General features: G+C 31.7%; 1 protein-coding gene across 4 annotated transcripts in view; it reads left to right on the top strand.

Moving 5' to 3' along the window:
- Positions 1 to 11,871, top strand: part of TXNL1 (thioredoxin like 1) — a 50,047-nt gene extending 38,176 nt beyond the window's left edge. The window contains exons 6-9 of one of the 4 annotated variants that reach the window (XM_044664608.1): positions 769 to 941; positions 3,407 to 3,511; positions 8,321 to 8,364; positions 9,755 to 11,871. In XM_044664608.1, coding sequence (XP_044520543.1) covers positions 769 to 941; positions 3,407 to 3,511; positions 8,321 to 8,359 — 317 coding nt within the window. In that variant the 3' untranslated portion in view covers positions 8,360 to 8,364; positions 9,755 to 11,871. Of the gene's footprint in view, positions 1 to 768; positions 942 to 3,088; positions 3,168 to 3,406; positions 3,512 to 7,311; positions 7,874 to 8,320; positions 8,365 to 9,754 lie in introns of those variants that run through there. The other 3 variants (XM_044664626.1, XM_044664618.1, XM_044664634.1) reach the window with 3 other exon arrangements.
- Positions 11,872 to 14,106: the final 2,235 nt, after the last annotated feature.

Here is a 14,106-nt window from a genome sequence, read left to right on the forward strand (position 1 = left end):
CTAGTTCATATTTAAGACTCTGGATTAACAAGAAATAATCACTTGTTTTGAGATCATCAGATATTAAAGTTATGAGCAAAAAAAGGTAACTTTGACTATCATAGAAGGTATCAACGTTTTTGAACAAATAAACAGTTTCTCAATTCTGAAAAGTTAGCTTAGTGACCTTTTTTTAAAAAAAAAAAGCCAATTGGGTTTCAAGTTATACTCCTAATGTCACTTGTATTTTCCTCTGTCTTTTTAGATATTTTGTCTGTTTATTAAACTGTACCATTTGAAATTAGTTTACTCTACAAATTTAAAACATTAAAACAAAAAAAATGCTGTAGAAAACTTGTTGGGATCTGGGTTATTTAATTTTATTTCACTAGGCCTTAGTTTCCTCATCTGTAAAATAAATATTGAATTAGATCTCATGTCCTGTTCAGTTCTAAAGTCTTTGAAACATAAGACTCCCCTATCAGCTAAATTTCTCATTTCTCTCCCTCCAAAATTATTTTAGAAATAGGAATTTTAGTATGCCCCAAGAGTTAGAGTGAGTTATTAATATTAATTTCCCATTAAAAATATGGTTTCAAATCCCTAAAATGAAATTTGGTAAATTTAGTCATCTCTGTCTTAATTTTAAAGCCTTCTTGCTTGTAGGCCCCTACTTATATCACTTCTTAAATCTTTAAATAACTATTGAATATTAGGAAACTATATAAAAGTTTCCCTAAAACTTTCTGATCCAGAGGTTTAAAAAATATCCTTTTTTTTTTTTTGTAGGTCAGGGTCCTAAATATATAAAAATCTTTATCAATCTACCCCGATCTATGGATTTTGAAGAGGCAGAAAGAAGTGAACCAACTCAAGCCCTGGAACTAACACAAGATGATATTAAAGAAGATGGTATTGTCCAACTTCGTTATGTAAAATTCCAAAATGTTAACAGTGTAACTGTAAGTAATATTTCATGAAAGCATAGAAAAGATTTGTTAATGACAGTTAATATTTAAATTATAATGATTCTAAAATCATTGTAACTAGCCATTCACCTTCAGCCTTCCAATCTATATATACTAGACTAATTTAATTTTTCTTTCTTAAATTTGTGAATTCTTCGCCTATCCGCAGAGATGTAGGCATACTTGTTGGGGGAAAAATTATCCCTTAGCCTATTTTGAGGTCTCATAAAATACATGTGGACAATGTTAGTGTAACTTGGATCAACCTTTTAAAAAGTAAATTACTTTTAAAGATATATTTAATTCTTTAAAACTTCCATGTAACTGTAGAGGGCAGAATTTGGACTGGAAGGGTAAAAATTACAGAGATTGTTGTAAAATTTAAACAATTAGAACTCTATTTAGAGATGCAGAGATCCCGTCTGGATCCTGGATGATTGTTTATCAACAGTGTTGCAGAAAAAGCATTGATACTAATAGACTTTAAAAAGAGTGGGGAAAAAAGTCCTGGACTTAATACACACACTATATAGGCAGCTGGGTGGTGTAGCAGATAGAATATTGAGCCTATAGTCATGAAGACTAGAATTGAAATCTGATCTCTAACACTAACTGGCTGTGTGACCTTGGGCAAGTCACTTAAATTCTATTTGCCTCTGTTTTGTCAATTATAAAATAGGAATCAGAGCACCTCTCTACCAGGGTTGTTTTGAGGGTCAAATGTGAAGTGCTTATTAGTAGAATTTAGAATGTTCTTGACACATAGTAGACCCTTTGTGAATGCTGGTTCTTATTATTTACTTCTACTACTACTATCACTTTCTAGCCACCAGGGCAAATCACCTAAAGAAATCTGCTTGAGTCTCAGTTTTTGTTATCTATAAAATATGAGTAACATTAGGAGTGTTTTGAGGAGAACGTTTTTATAGTGCTTTATAGTTAGTATGAAAAAATAGGTTAACTATATAAAAGAAAGAACTAGAGAATGAGAGTAAATGAGAGTCTGTGGGAATTGGTTTACCTTAAAGTAGATTAAGAATTAATTGATGGGAACAAGTCCTGACTTTAAAAAAGAATAGGAATTTTTAAAATTAAGGAAGGAAAACAATATTAGAAACAAATGGATAAAATATAAACTTAATGCTTATCATTTTAAATGTGACTAGATTAAATAATTCAAAAATAATGAAAGTAATCAGATTAGATAAGGAAAAAAAGACTTTACAATTAGTTGCTTACTTTTAGAAACGCACCTAAAAAACATAGACATATTCAGATTAAAAATAAAGGGCTGTAACAAAATTTACTGTGCATCAGGTGAATCCAAAAAAGCAGGAGTTAGAATCATTCAACAGTTAAACTAAGAAAAAACAAAAAAATTAAATATTGAATCTTTCAAGAGAAAACAGGTCCTATATTTTGTAGCATTTGAACTTCCCTTTTTAAACTCTAAATCCTGTATGTTATTATGTTCTTGCCCGAAGTAGAAAGTTATCCTCATGTTTCTTTAAAATGAGATTTCCAATTGATTATCTTTCTACTTAAAACAGTATATGGGTGTTAGATGATTTGTAGTTGGAGAGTATATGGAAGAAGCCTTCAATGGCTTCCACATATGGATACTATGACTTCTGCAGTTTTCTATTTTTGCCCATTGGGACATAAGCTTTGTGGTACAAAGTGAGAAAAATATACTAAAATTAAAAATAAAACTCATTTTGCCTTATTGATTAATATACTATTTTTAATTAATTTTTTTCTAAAGATTGTAAAGAATTTAAATATCAGGTAGCCTAATTTAGCCTAATTCGAATTTAGAATTGAAAAGACCTGGCATCCCTTCTGAGGCATCTGAAGAGTTACATTGTTAAGTTCAACAACATTTAAGCACATATATGCAAGGCTAATGCTAAAATGACTGAACAGTAATTTGCCAGGCCCTGTGTTAGGTGCTATGGATACAAACACAAAAATAAAAATGACCCCTGCCTTCAAGGAGTTTAAATTCTACATGAACCTTTTGAAAATGTGTTCTAACAGCATCAGAAATTCTGCCATTCTGTCAACAGTTATTTTCTTTTATTAAGGCATAAGCCTTTGTTGTTTGTTTTTTTTTTCTTGTTTTGTCTTTGTATGTCTAGGTAACTATGCCAGTTCTTAGAGAGTCTGGGTGGGGACTATAAGAACTAAGTGAATAAAGGTCATGATACAAGGAGGCCCTTAAAAAGTATGATGATGATGATGATGATGATGATGATGATGATGATGATAGCAGCAACCCATTCTTTAAATTTCATTTTTTCTTTAACATCATTTGCTTTTACAATTGTAATGCAATTTAGATGTAACCTCAAAGAAATTATTTAGAAAATGAAAAAATAAACAACCTAACTTATTGTATGTTTATCAGAAATTCATTGGTTAAATGTAGGTATCAAAAACCTCTTTCTTTATTTTAGTTATTTGTTCAGTCCAATCAAGGTGAAGAAGAAACAACAAGAGTTTCATATTTTACATTTATTGGTACTCCAGTTCAAGCAACAAATATGAATGACTTCAAACGAGTAAGTTTTCTCAAAATAATAATTTCCCAGAAGAAACATAGAGCCTAAAGAATTATTCCTTATTTAAAGAAAATATATACACATTTAATTTGCTACTTTAAAGGGATACAATCAGGTCTTCTATGCTGGAACAATTTAAAATTGGAGTTTCTACACTGAAGAAAAACATTTCTTTGATCACATGGTTCGATGGGGATATGATTAGGGATGTAGACTCTAAATGATCACTTTAGTGCAAATATTAATAATATGGAAATGTGTCTTGATCAGTGATACATGTAAAACCCAGTTGACTTGCTCATTGGCTACAGGAGGGGTGTGAGAGGAGGAGAGGGAAAGAATACAAATCATGTATCATGGAAAACTACTCTAAATTAATTAATTAAATGATTTTTAGGAAGATTTAAAAATAAAATTGGAGTTCCTACAGAAGAACTGAAGTTATATAATCAGATAAGATACGTTGTCTCATCAACTAAAAGGCACCGTACTGTATTAGATAGCTATTATCTTTAATATCTAATTCTTCTTGCTATGCTAGGTATTTGTTAATCTCACTTTAGACAAGTTACAGGGTGAATGATAGAAAGGTGGCTGACATAATATTGCTAGCACTTAGAGCTTAAAAGAAGTGGATTGATTTGACTGCCAAGTGGTAGCACTTGGTTGTAATGAACACCTTAAAAGTTGCAGTGGTGCAGAGATTTTTATTATTGTTCTATTTCAAGATGTATCTTAAAAACATTGCAATTTGAGGAATTTATTGTGCAGAAGTACTGAATTTTCAAAAGAAAAATGGACTCAAGGCATTTCACAAGATGAAACTTTTTAAATTAATTTTCAGCTATTGCAGTATTTATTCCTTATGTAAAAAGACAACTTATAATTTTATTTTAATTGACTTAATAAGAACTCATAAAATATATTTGAAAGCTTTGGGGTCCTAGAGCTTCATTCTTAAATAGAAGTTTTTTCTAGGAGTGACATCCTCCCAGTATGGAGCACACATCACTTCATCTTAAGAAAACTATTTGTTGTTAATAGTAGTAGGCTAGTAACCACTTCAAACTTGGGTCTCTAGAATGAATCATGGAACTTGATCATCACCAGAAGTAACACAAAATCTAAATTAATCTATTTATAAAAACATTGAAGTGTTTACCACATCCCAGGTTGTGGCATTTCAAGTAGAAACACAAAAATTGCTTCCTATGAGGGGTATATTTGTTCACAAATAAGTGTTGAGGGAATATACAAAATTAAGGCAGAAGAGTAAGTAGGGGTGAGTTAGGATGGAGTTGGGAGACACTAATAACCAGGAATCAGCAAATCTGGAAAGGATGTGAGCTGAACAGAGTCTTGAAGGGCAAGTTCCAAAGAACAGAGGTAAGAAGGCCAAATAGTTCAGGAATGGGGGATGCTCAGTTCCTCTTCTGTAAATGATTTCTTAAATCACATGTTTCTATAAAACTCAAAACATTGATACATAACTTAGCTGGGTATAGTTGACTAGCCATGGAATACTGGAAAGACTGCTCAATTTGGAGTCAGAGGGCTTGGATTCAAATCTCAGCCCTGCTTCAGGGCAACTTATCCTGCTTGGGCATCACTTTTATTATCTGGAAAAAAGAGGGTTGGGCTGACTGCATCTACAAGTCTATGATCAAATACCCAAGTATTTTCATAGTTCAAAGCATGATTAACTTTCTGGAACCACATTACCATTTCAAACAGGATTTATAACTGTATACCTATATATGTTGAACCAAATGAAGGCTTAAAAAAGTGTAACCTTGGGATATGGTGTGAACAATAAAAACATTTTTCAGTTGACTGGCTGCATATAAGTCAGATGGCATTTTATTTAAATGACTTTTAGCTATACTTTGGAGTTCTCCAATGTCCCCCACTCCCCCAAAGTCCTTGCTTATAGTCTCTTTATGGGTTATTAATAACTATAAAAGGCGTATGTTTATATTTCTAATTTTCTTACTCCATCCCCTTACATCACTCATCACAATTTACACTAATGGTTGATTTCACATATAAACGTCGTATATACCTTTTACCTTTTCATCTCTCATCTATCCATACTTGTTCTACTTGTATATTTGCCATATCTCCATGGTCTTTATACATTTACTTTCATTATCCCTCACATCTAGTCTAGTCGTCTTTATTTTCTTTTGCTACATCAGTATTCTTCTCTTCCTTTACATCCTTCAAGTTGGCCAATAACATATTACGAGTACACTATCCTTGACTTGTGTGCCTATTAATTTTAGAAATTTGCTACAGTCATCTCATTAGCTTGTTTGTTTTATGCCCTTATTATTTAAATTACTTTATACTCTTCAAACGTTTTTATGTTTTGCCTCTCCATTCCTATACTATTAGTGTAGTATTCAGTGAATGTGAATTGATGACCTATTTAACCTTATTAAATATTACATATTTTCCTCCTTTTTTTACTATAGTTACTTGTTTATAGTAAAGATTTTTGCAAAAGTTGGTCAAAAAGTAGAGATTTTATGACATTTGTTTTGAGTTTTTCTTTAGAATTGACAGTTGGCATTCTATAGTCAAGAATCATTTATGCATTAAAAATGAATTTTATTATGAAAAAGTAGACATTTACTCAACACTTATGCTTTATTTAACTACTAGAGATGAAATGAAATCTAAAAGATTCCTGTTAACTGAAGAATTTCTGGTCTAGTTATGAAGGCAAAGGTGTAAATATTTGGAAAATTAAATTACAGATTTAGAAAGTAACCCAGCCAATAGTAAAAGAAATGTCACAGAGGTACTACGTGATTGGTATAGAGACAGTGCTATGAAGTTGAGAAAAGAAAAAATTCTCTAGGAAGCCTTTGTGGTAAAGTAATAGAACTTCAGCCAAGTCTTTTTAATTAGGAGTGGAGAGAGGCTATGTCATTCATTCAGCAAATGTTTGTATGCTTAAAAAGCATCAAAGGAGATAAACAAAAAGCCACAGTGCCATGGGCTTTTATAAATTAATATAAATGGCAGGAGCAAAATCATAGAATCAGGAAAGCATGAGACTTCCTGATGGGGCCATGTTTATTACTTAGTCCACATTTAAATGGTCTAAAATTTTTTTTTGTCGAGTTAAAATTAACCTAGGGGGAGTTCTCTTCAGGATACTAAAAAATATTTGATGTGTATAGTGAAGTAAATAGTGGGTTGTTTTTTTTTTTTTGGTTATAATATTGCTGAAAAGCAGAAAATAAAATTTTTAGCTTAATTTTTTTGGGGTTGTATAATTAACATTACTATCTTTGAGAGTAAAAGTTCCAGCAGTGCTAAAAGTATACAATGGAATATGAACAAAATTTTTTCTCTTAAAATATTTTTTCCTCCCCCATTCCCACATGCCATTATGTGATTTTTCAAGTGACATAAGAATTGTTTGAAATTAACGAGTGGATAAAATTAGCACTATTGATTACAAATTGTATTGTTACAGTAATATTAGGTAGGGAAATTAGAGTGGGGATTTTTGGTACTAAAATGTGCTGTTCATGTAGGTTGCTTTGTCTCACTACTTTTTCTTAAAATCAAAAATTATAGTTGTCTTTAAATGAGTAAAAAGTAAGTGTTTCAAGATGAGCAAAAATGTAGCTGCTTCTGTCTATTTGTATGTGGAAATGATACTCATATAAAAAGCCAAGCGAGTTTTTATTACTGTAGTGAAACTATACTTCCCCTTATTCTCTAAATTGGCCACTCACATTTACCAGCTATTTTTGTAACACTTCTGTTTGTTTATTTTTCAGCTGATTAATCCAACTCAAATGAACTAAAAACACAGAAGATTTTTTTTAATGAAGTAACATAAAGATTGATCTTGTCCCACTCTACTCCCCTCCTTGCTTCTCTGCTCATCTAGCACCTGTCTGCTCTCACCCTTTCCACAATATCACCATTGTTGGTGCAAGAGCCTTCTCTACAGCTCCTATCATCTGGATCAGCCTTCTTGTATCTATATTTCATCAACCATCTCTCTTCAATTCCCATCTTAGTCATTTCTCTCACTTGGGCTATTAATTTTGTTTTCTTTACAACTAAGTGCTTTTATTTATTTACCATACCATCTGTCTTATACTGCTTTCTGTTAATTTTTAATTTTCTACTGTTTTGTACTTAATTTCATAAAGCATTTTAAGAAGTTGCACTTCAAATTACAATTTGAAGTACAATTCTAGCTAATTTTTATATTTGCTAAATTAATGTGATATGAAATAATTAGACCTGAAGGCTGCTTTTGTTTTTGTTTTAGGATATCATGTATTCTTTAGTTGATTTCATTTAGCATATTAAATATTGCTTAACCCATAATAGCATTTTCATATTCTTTTGTACTCACAAAATGTTTTGGGTAGACTATGAAAGCTATAGAAGAGTGAGGAGAGAAGAGAATCTCATTTCTGATTGATTTTGTACCCTGATTTTTTTTGTACCCTGATTAGGCTTTCCTAAAAGTAGCTGTTTCTTATTTGTTTTTATTTAACTTATGTTTATTTTAAACTTAAAAAAAACGTAGATTAAAGATGTACTATGTATCTTACATAACAAAAAGCTCAGGGCCAAATGTAGGGTAAGGCTAATAGTAAAATCGAAGGCTGTTGGAATCTTTTCTAAAAAACGAAATTTTTAGCACTGATACATACCATATGCTGTTAGTCAGTAGAATGAAGTATGGGCTCAGAGAAGAAACAAAAACCCTCAAGGCTTGGGGGTGGGAAATCCAAATGTACTGGTATGCTTAATTTCTTTTTTTTGCAGAGAGTACACATTGGCAAGTTGAGAGGTATCAACCTGTGAAACCAGTATGCAGATTTGTATCTTCACTGTTACACATCTGCTAACATTTTAATATTTAATATATTGGGGGGGGGTTTGTTTTGTTTTGTTGTTTGGTGGGGTGATGTTGCTTAATCCAAAAGCTTATTGTTGTGTTTATTACTACAGTAATAAAGGTGAACAATAAATGCTTTTAATTATCTTAATTGACTTCTGAACACAATTGAATCTCTTTCACTGCCCCTAGTAGTTCTTAAGTATTCTTTACTTCTTTTTCCATTTCCTATTCTTAAAACTCTATGTGCTACTATTAGTATTTTAATAGTTTCTTGATTTATGTTAGTTTTGTTAGTAACTAGAATAATTGCCCCTGGATAGGAGAAAAACATGTACTTAGACTACTGAAATGCTAGTCAGGAGGGCTCTTAAAGATCATCTGGTCTCCCATATTGTAAATGACCTTTGAACCAATGGATGGCATTCTGAACTTTTTTACCTTCTGTTATGTTATATACAACATGTTCTAAAAGTTTTAGTGCAGTTTTAAGCTGTTAAAGATTAATGTAACAAGAAATAATAAAACTAAAATTTGATAGCTTAAAGCCACACTAAGATTTTTGGGATATCCTGTATATTGGAGAGTTAGCATGAATGTTGTATGATACAAAATAACTGCTGTTGTCAGGAGATAATATATAAATGGTAAATTGCAGTGCATTTTATATTCACCTATTTATATTAAAATCCAGTTTATTTGATTGTAGACTTTTAGCACTAAGTGTGATTGTGATGTAAATTTTATATTTTTATGTAAAAATAGACTTGTAGGTCTTTTGGCAGAAACAAGCTTTTACTTACATTTTTTGAACTTTATATATTTATTGGAGCCAGTATGCCAAATCCCAAAGAAAACAATGAAATCTAGTAGAAAACAGTATACATTAAGAAAAATAGCATCTCTTCCTGCAAAAATTAGTTTGTTTGATTGGCTTTTTATTGCATGTCTGTACACTGTAGAGGAAATTTAGAAAAAATGTCAATGGTATTAAAAAGATGGATTTAGCATATAGCTAATTTAACTTTTTTCAATAGGCACTTAATTAAAAAAACTTTTTTTTAATAGTATGGAAGATATATTCTATTGCATTCATAAGAGCTTTTTGTTTTGTTAACTTTTCTAAATCATCAACCTTGCTTGGAAAACTGTGTGGAAAGCCAGAAAAAGCCTGCATGTGTTCCATTTATTCTTTGGCAGTTGGGGGTCACAATTTATTCTATCACTGAAAATAGATTGCATGCCAAAAAGATGCTGTGGCAAAATTTTATGCCAATTTGGGTGGTTGTTTTGTTTGTGTTTTGAAAATGCATGTTTCTGAGTCAATTTATGGATTTAAAGTTACTTTTCTTTCTTTCTAGGTAGTTGGTAAGAAAGGAGAAAGCCATTAAGATACAGACTACACTGGAAAGAACTTATTGCAATCAAAATGGATCTTCACTTTATCTTCAGCTCCTGGATAATTGCTTGACCCTAGCCAGAGACTGTCAATGTTTCCTTTAATGCCATTACCAATAAATCATTGCTTTTGTTCAGATGGTTTCACTAGTGTTTCTATTGTAATCTTGATACATGTATTTGTAAATAAAAGTCATTACTTTTGCCAAATTTAATTTTTGTCATTTTAAGTATGTAAGAATTTTGAATTTTCATTTGTTTCAAAATTTGCTGGCTTCTGATTTTAGGAGACTTAATATATCCTGTATGTTATTGGCTGACAGTTGACTTTTTAAAATTGAGAAACTGTCATAATAAGGGTTATCTGTTTTTGAGAAAGTATCAGTTTAATACAATAAAAATTTGAAATGCAAGGGACTGGGAAAAATCGATTTTGAAGTGCCCATGTTTGTATTATGTAATATTTTTATTAGAGAACAGCTGGTTATCTAGGGAATAGGAATTTTACTTTAACTTTTGAATAGACGTAAGATTCAATTGTCTACAAATGTTACCTGCAAACTATTGGATAATAGGACTGAAAATTTCTAGGTCTCATCCCTTACCACACTAAAATTTTTATGCCCTCTGAATCATTTGTGAGTCACCATTACATTTATTGTGGCTATATGGACATTAATCATTAGGTAAAAATATAGTATTTGAAATGAAAAGTCATTTAGTGTCATTAAATAAAGTTATTCCTATTATTTCATTCATTTAATAAATGATCATTGTGTTCACTACCTAAGTATTCAATACATATGTAGAGTTGATGATTCAGGTATAAAAATACCAAAGGGAAGAGGAATATGGCTGGAATGGCAAAATACGTATATTTACTTAAAGGATCCTTCAAAACAATTTGGAGAACGTGGGCTTAAGTCAGAGAAACCAAAGTTTGATGTCATCTTGAGCTGTAATCTTAAAGCATCAGTAAATTTACTTTAAAAATATCCCTGCATAGTTTAAAATTTGAATGATTATATAAGAATACACATGGCACATATAATTGTATAGTTAAAGTAACTGAGTACTGTCAGTCTGGTTTTTGGGGTTTTGTGTGTGTGTGTGTGTGTGTCAAGGAAACAGAGTTAGAGATTCTGTTTTGTCTAGAAATAGATTTGATTTTGACTTTGGGAGATTACTGTGTTTAAATATATAGTTTTCTGGGTGTTAATCCTGAGAAAGCATAGCATTTATTTTATGAAACACGTGTACCACTAGAAGTTTTTCATTTTTATGTACCATTGCACATTAAATGGAATCTAGTGATGCCTTTATTTCTTATGTACTTCCTAGCAATGTTGCCTTGGATGAAGTCAAGGCAGAGAGCCAAGAGAGATAAGGCATATATAAGACTATATGTAGAGAGTCTCCAATGAATCATTTCTAAAGTTTAGGACTAGATGAATATTAAGAGCAATTTCTGTTATAGTTTTGTACACAACTACCTTTTTGGGTGATTGTTAAAAAGTGCCTCATCTTACATATTGCTGACCTCATTCTATTTATACTTGACGATTTGATAACCTAGTGGTAGCGATTTTTCATATTTGTAAAGGATTGGACATCAAACCTATATTGTTTATGTAACTTTTCTATAACTTAATTGGTTACAATATACAAATCTTCCATAATACAAATTGTAAATAGTTTTAAATGAAATGTTTATAGGTAACTGTAAAATGTTTCACTTAATGGGGAGTTTTAATACTACAAATAAACATGTCTTCTTGACATAACTTAAAATACCAAGCTGAAATCCTGATGTTTTCTCATGCTAAGAGAGTTAAATTTAAAGGACATTTGGAATTGCTTATAGGAATAAAAGCTGCCTTGGGAAAATACAGCCATTTTAACTTAAGCTCATTTGAACAACTTGTCCATTAAACAAAACTTTCTCTACAAAGTTTGGTGTAGAACTAAAATTTTTAGTTCAGAATAGTGAAACCTCTCTAGCATTTGGGAAAACCTTTGATTTTTCTTTCATTAGGTTTTGATGTTGTTATAGAGCAATAAATTTGTTTTTTACATTTGATTCATCTTTTCTAATTTAAAATTCTGTCTGGGTTCTGATGGATAATTCTACACTTGTAGGTGACATATCACCTTAATCACTAAGTCTGTACACAATGACAATTTAATATAAGAAATATTGTGCCTACCAAGTGCATTGATTAGTCTCTGCCTTTGTGGAACTTAAGACTGCATTTTCATTTGCTCCTGCCATAAATCTGATGCTGGAACTTTTGCCTAATGTTCATAAAAGGTGGACAAGAGTATTATAGTTGTTTCTCCATTGCTAATATAATCAGAATATAAAAAATGAGTTAGTCATTCCTGTGTTATCTTCAAAGTTAGTTTTTCTAAAATTGTATTTATACATGCTGCTTGCTATTGAAAATAGGGAGCCTAACTAGGTTTCTGATGCCTGCATGCCTGATGCCTTACCAGCTCTAGATCTGTGATCTTTAATGGTCACTTTTAAGAAATGTTAGGATCGCTTTTATTGCTGTATAGGTTATAGTCAGTGGATAATTAAAATATACATAACATCTGAAGGCAGCTTTTTTGGAGAGGAAGAAAAAAAATTTCTGACATTTTGCCTATTAAAATTATCCGTTATATTGTAGAAGCAGAGGAAAATCTATTAGGAAATTTAGTAGTACTGAGGGAAAAAATCTTGAAGGAATAAGAAAGTTTTTTTTTCTTCCTTGTTTGCAATTGTGATGTGCAATTTTAGTAGGAGTATTTGGCATTATTCAGATTGAAGAGCAGTTTCCAGCCCTTTTGTATCCCTCTGTGTGTGTAGGAACCATTTAAAGTGTAACAACTGAATTATATCTTAAGTATTTAATACCCATTTCCTCAGACTAGTGGTGCTAGGAAAATTGGGTATGTTGAGGGCATACATGCAGGATGATTTCTAATTGAAATGCCATGATTCAAAGTTATTTTTGTAAATCAAATGTGAATCCGCACCACTTTGAAGGGACTGTAAGGATGGGAAGAGCAGGGAAACCAAGATAAAGTGTGAGACAAGATTCCTTGCCTTGAAAAGTTTATAAATCCATTTTACCATCTTCTAAAGTCTGGGGGTTATGTTACGATACTACAGGAGAGCATGTGACTAAAATTGAGACTGTATATCTATCTTGAAATCTGACACCAACTCAAAGTTCCTACTGTATTATTTTTCCTCTGCTTTCATCCCAAAGGAATGCTTTGGGAGATTTAAGCAGTCAGTATGTTGAAAACCATGAGGTGTGTCTATTTCTATTGTATATATCAGCAAGCAACATAACAGGCATAGCTGCTGAGCAGCAACAAGTTAAATCCTCGAGAACTAGAAATAGGTTCACCTTCATAACAAACACCATACACACACAAAAAGATTTTTTTCCCCCTTTAGGGGTAGTAAATCCAGTAGTGAAAAGAAAACATTTTGCCTAGTGAATCTATAGTAAATTTCCCCTCTGCATTTGTCATCAGTGAAATATAATCTACAGTTCTTAAGTCTTGAATATTGGCCTAAATTCTATCCATGAATCTTACCAATTTGTATCAGTTATAAAATTTGTACCCCCACCGTGTTCAGTCTCATTGCTTACAATGATTAAATTATATCTTCAAACTGAATAGGATATATACTTCTCAAAGATGAGATGTTAATTTTCTGAAAAGGTGACTTTAAATCTTGAGTGGAAAGAAAGTTCAATGTCCTAAATAACCTCCCCCAAACAATTCTTTCTGTAACATTTCCGATGAAATAGACCTCCAGCCACTGCTAAAATATTCCTTTGATAGAGCCCTCATAGTGTATGGACATCACACTGATAGGAAGTTGAATATAAGCTCTAGAGTACAGTACTAAAATTTCCATTTTTTCTCTATATTGCCAGAGTTTAGTACAGAGTGCTTTCAGTAAGGTTGGTGCTTAATGCACCATCTTTTCCAGTACCTAAACATTTGGAGTCAGAGCAAAATGCATATTAATCCTCTGCAGCCTTCAAAACCTTTTTAAAATCCTTGGGGCTAATTCTCCTCTTACACCACCATGAAAGATAAGCACCTATTCTTATGATACCTGTGCCAGGAATAATAAACTTGAAAAAAAAGAAATGTAGAGAACTCTGTTACAGTCTGGCTAACTAATGTTATGGGAAAATGGCCTAAAATGGAATAGAACAAACTACCAAGTCCATGCAAACCATTACCAGAGGGGGATGTTGATCAGTATCTTAACCATTTCTCCATCATACTTCTTCAGAAA

This window comes from Gracilinanus agilis, chromosome 1 (assembly GCF_016433145.1).
Source record: "Gracilinanus agilis isolate LMUSP501 chromosome 1, AgileGrace, whole genome shotgun sequence".
NCBI lineage: Eukaryota > Metazoa > Chordata > Mammalia > Didelphimorphia > Didelphidae > Gracilinanus > Gracilinanus agilis.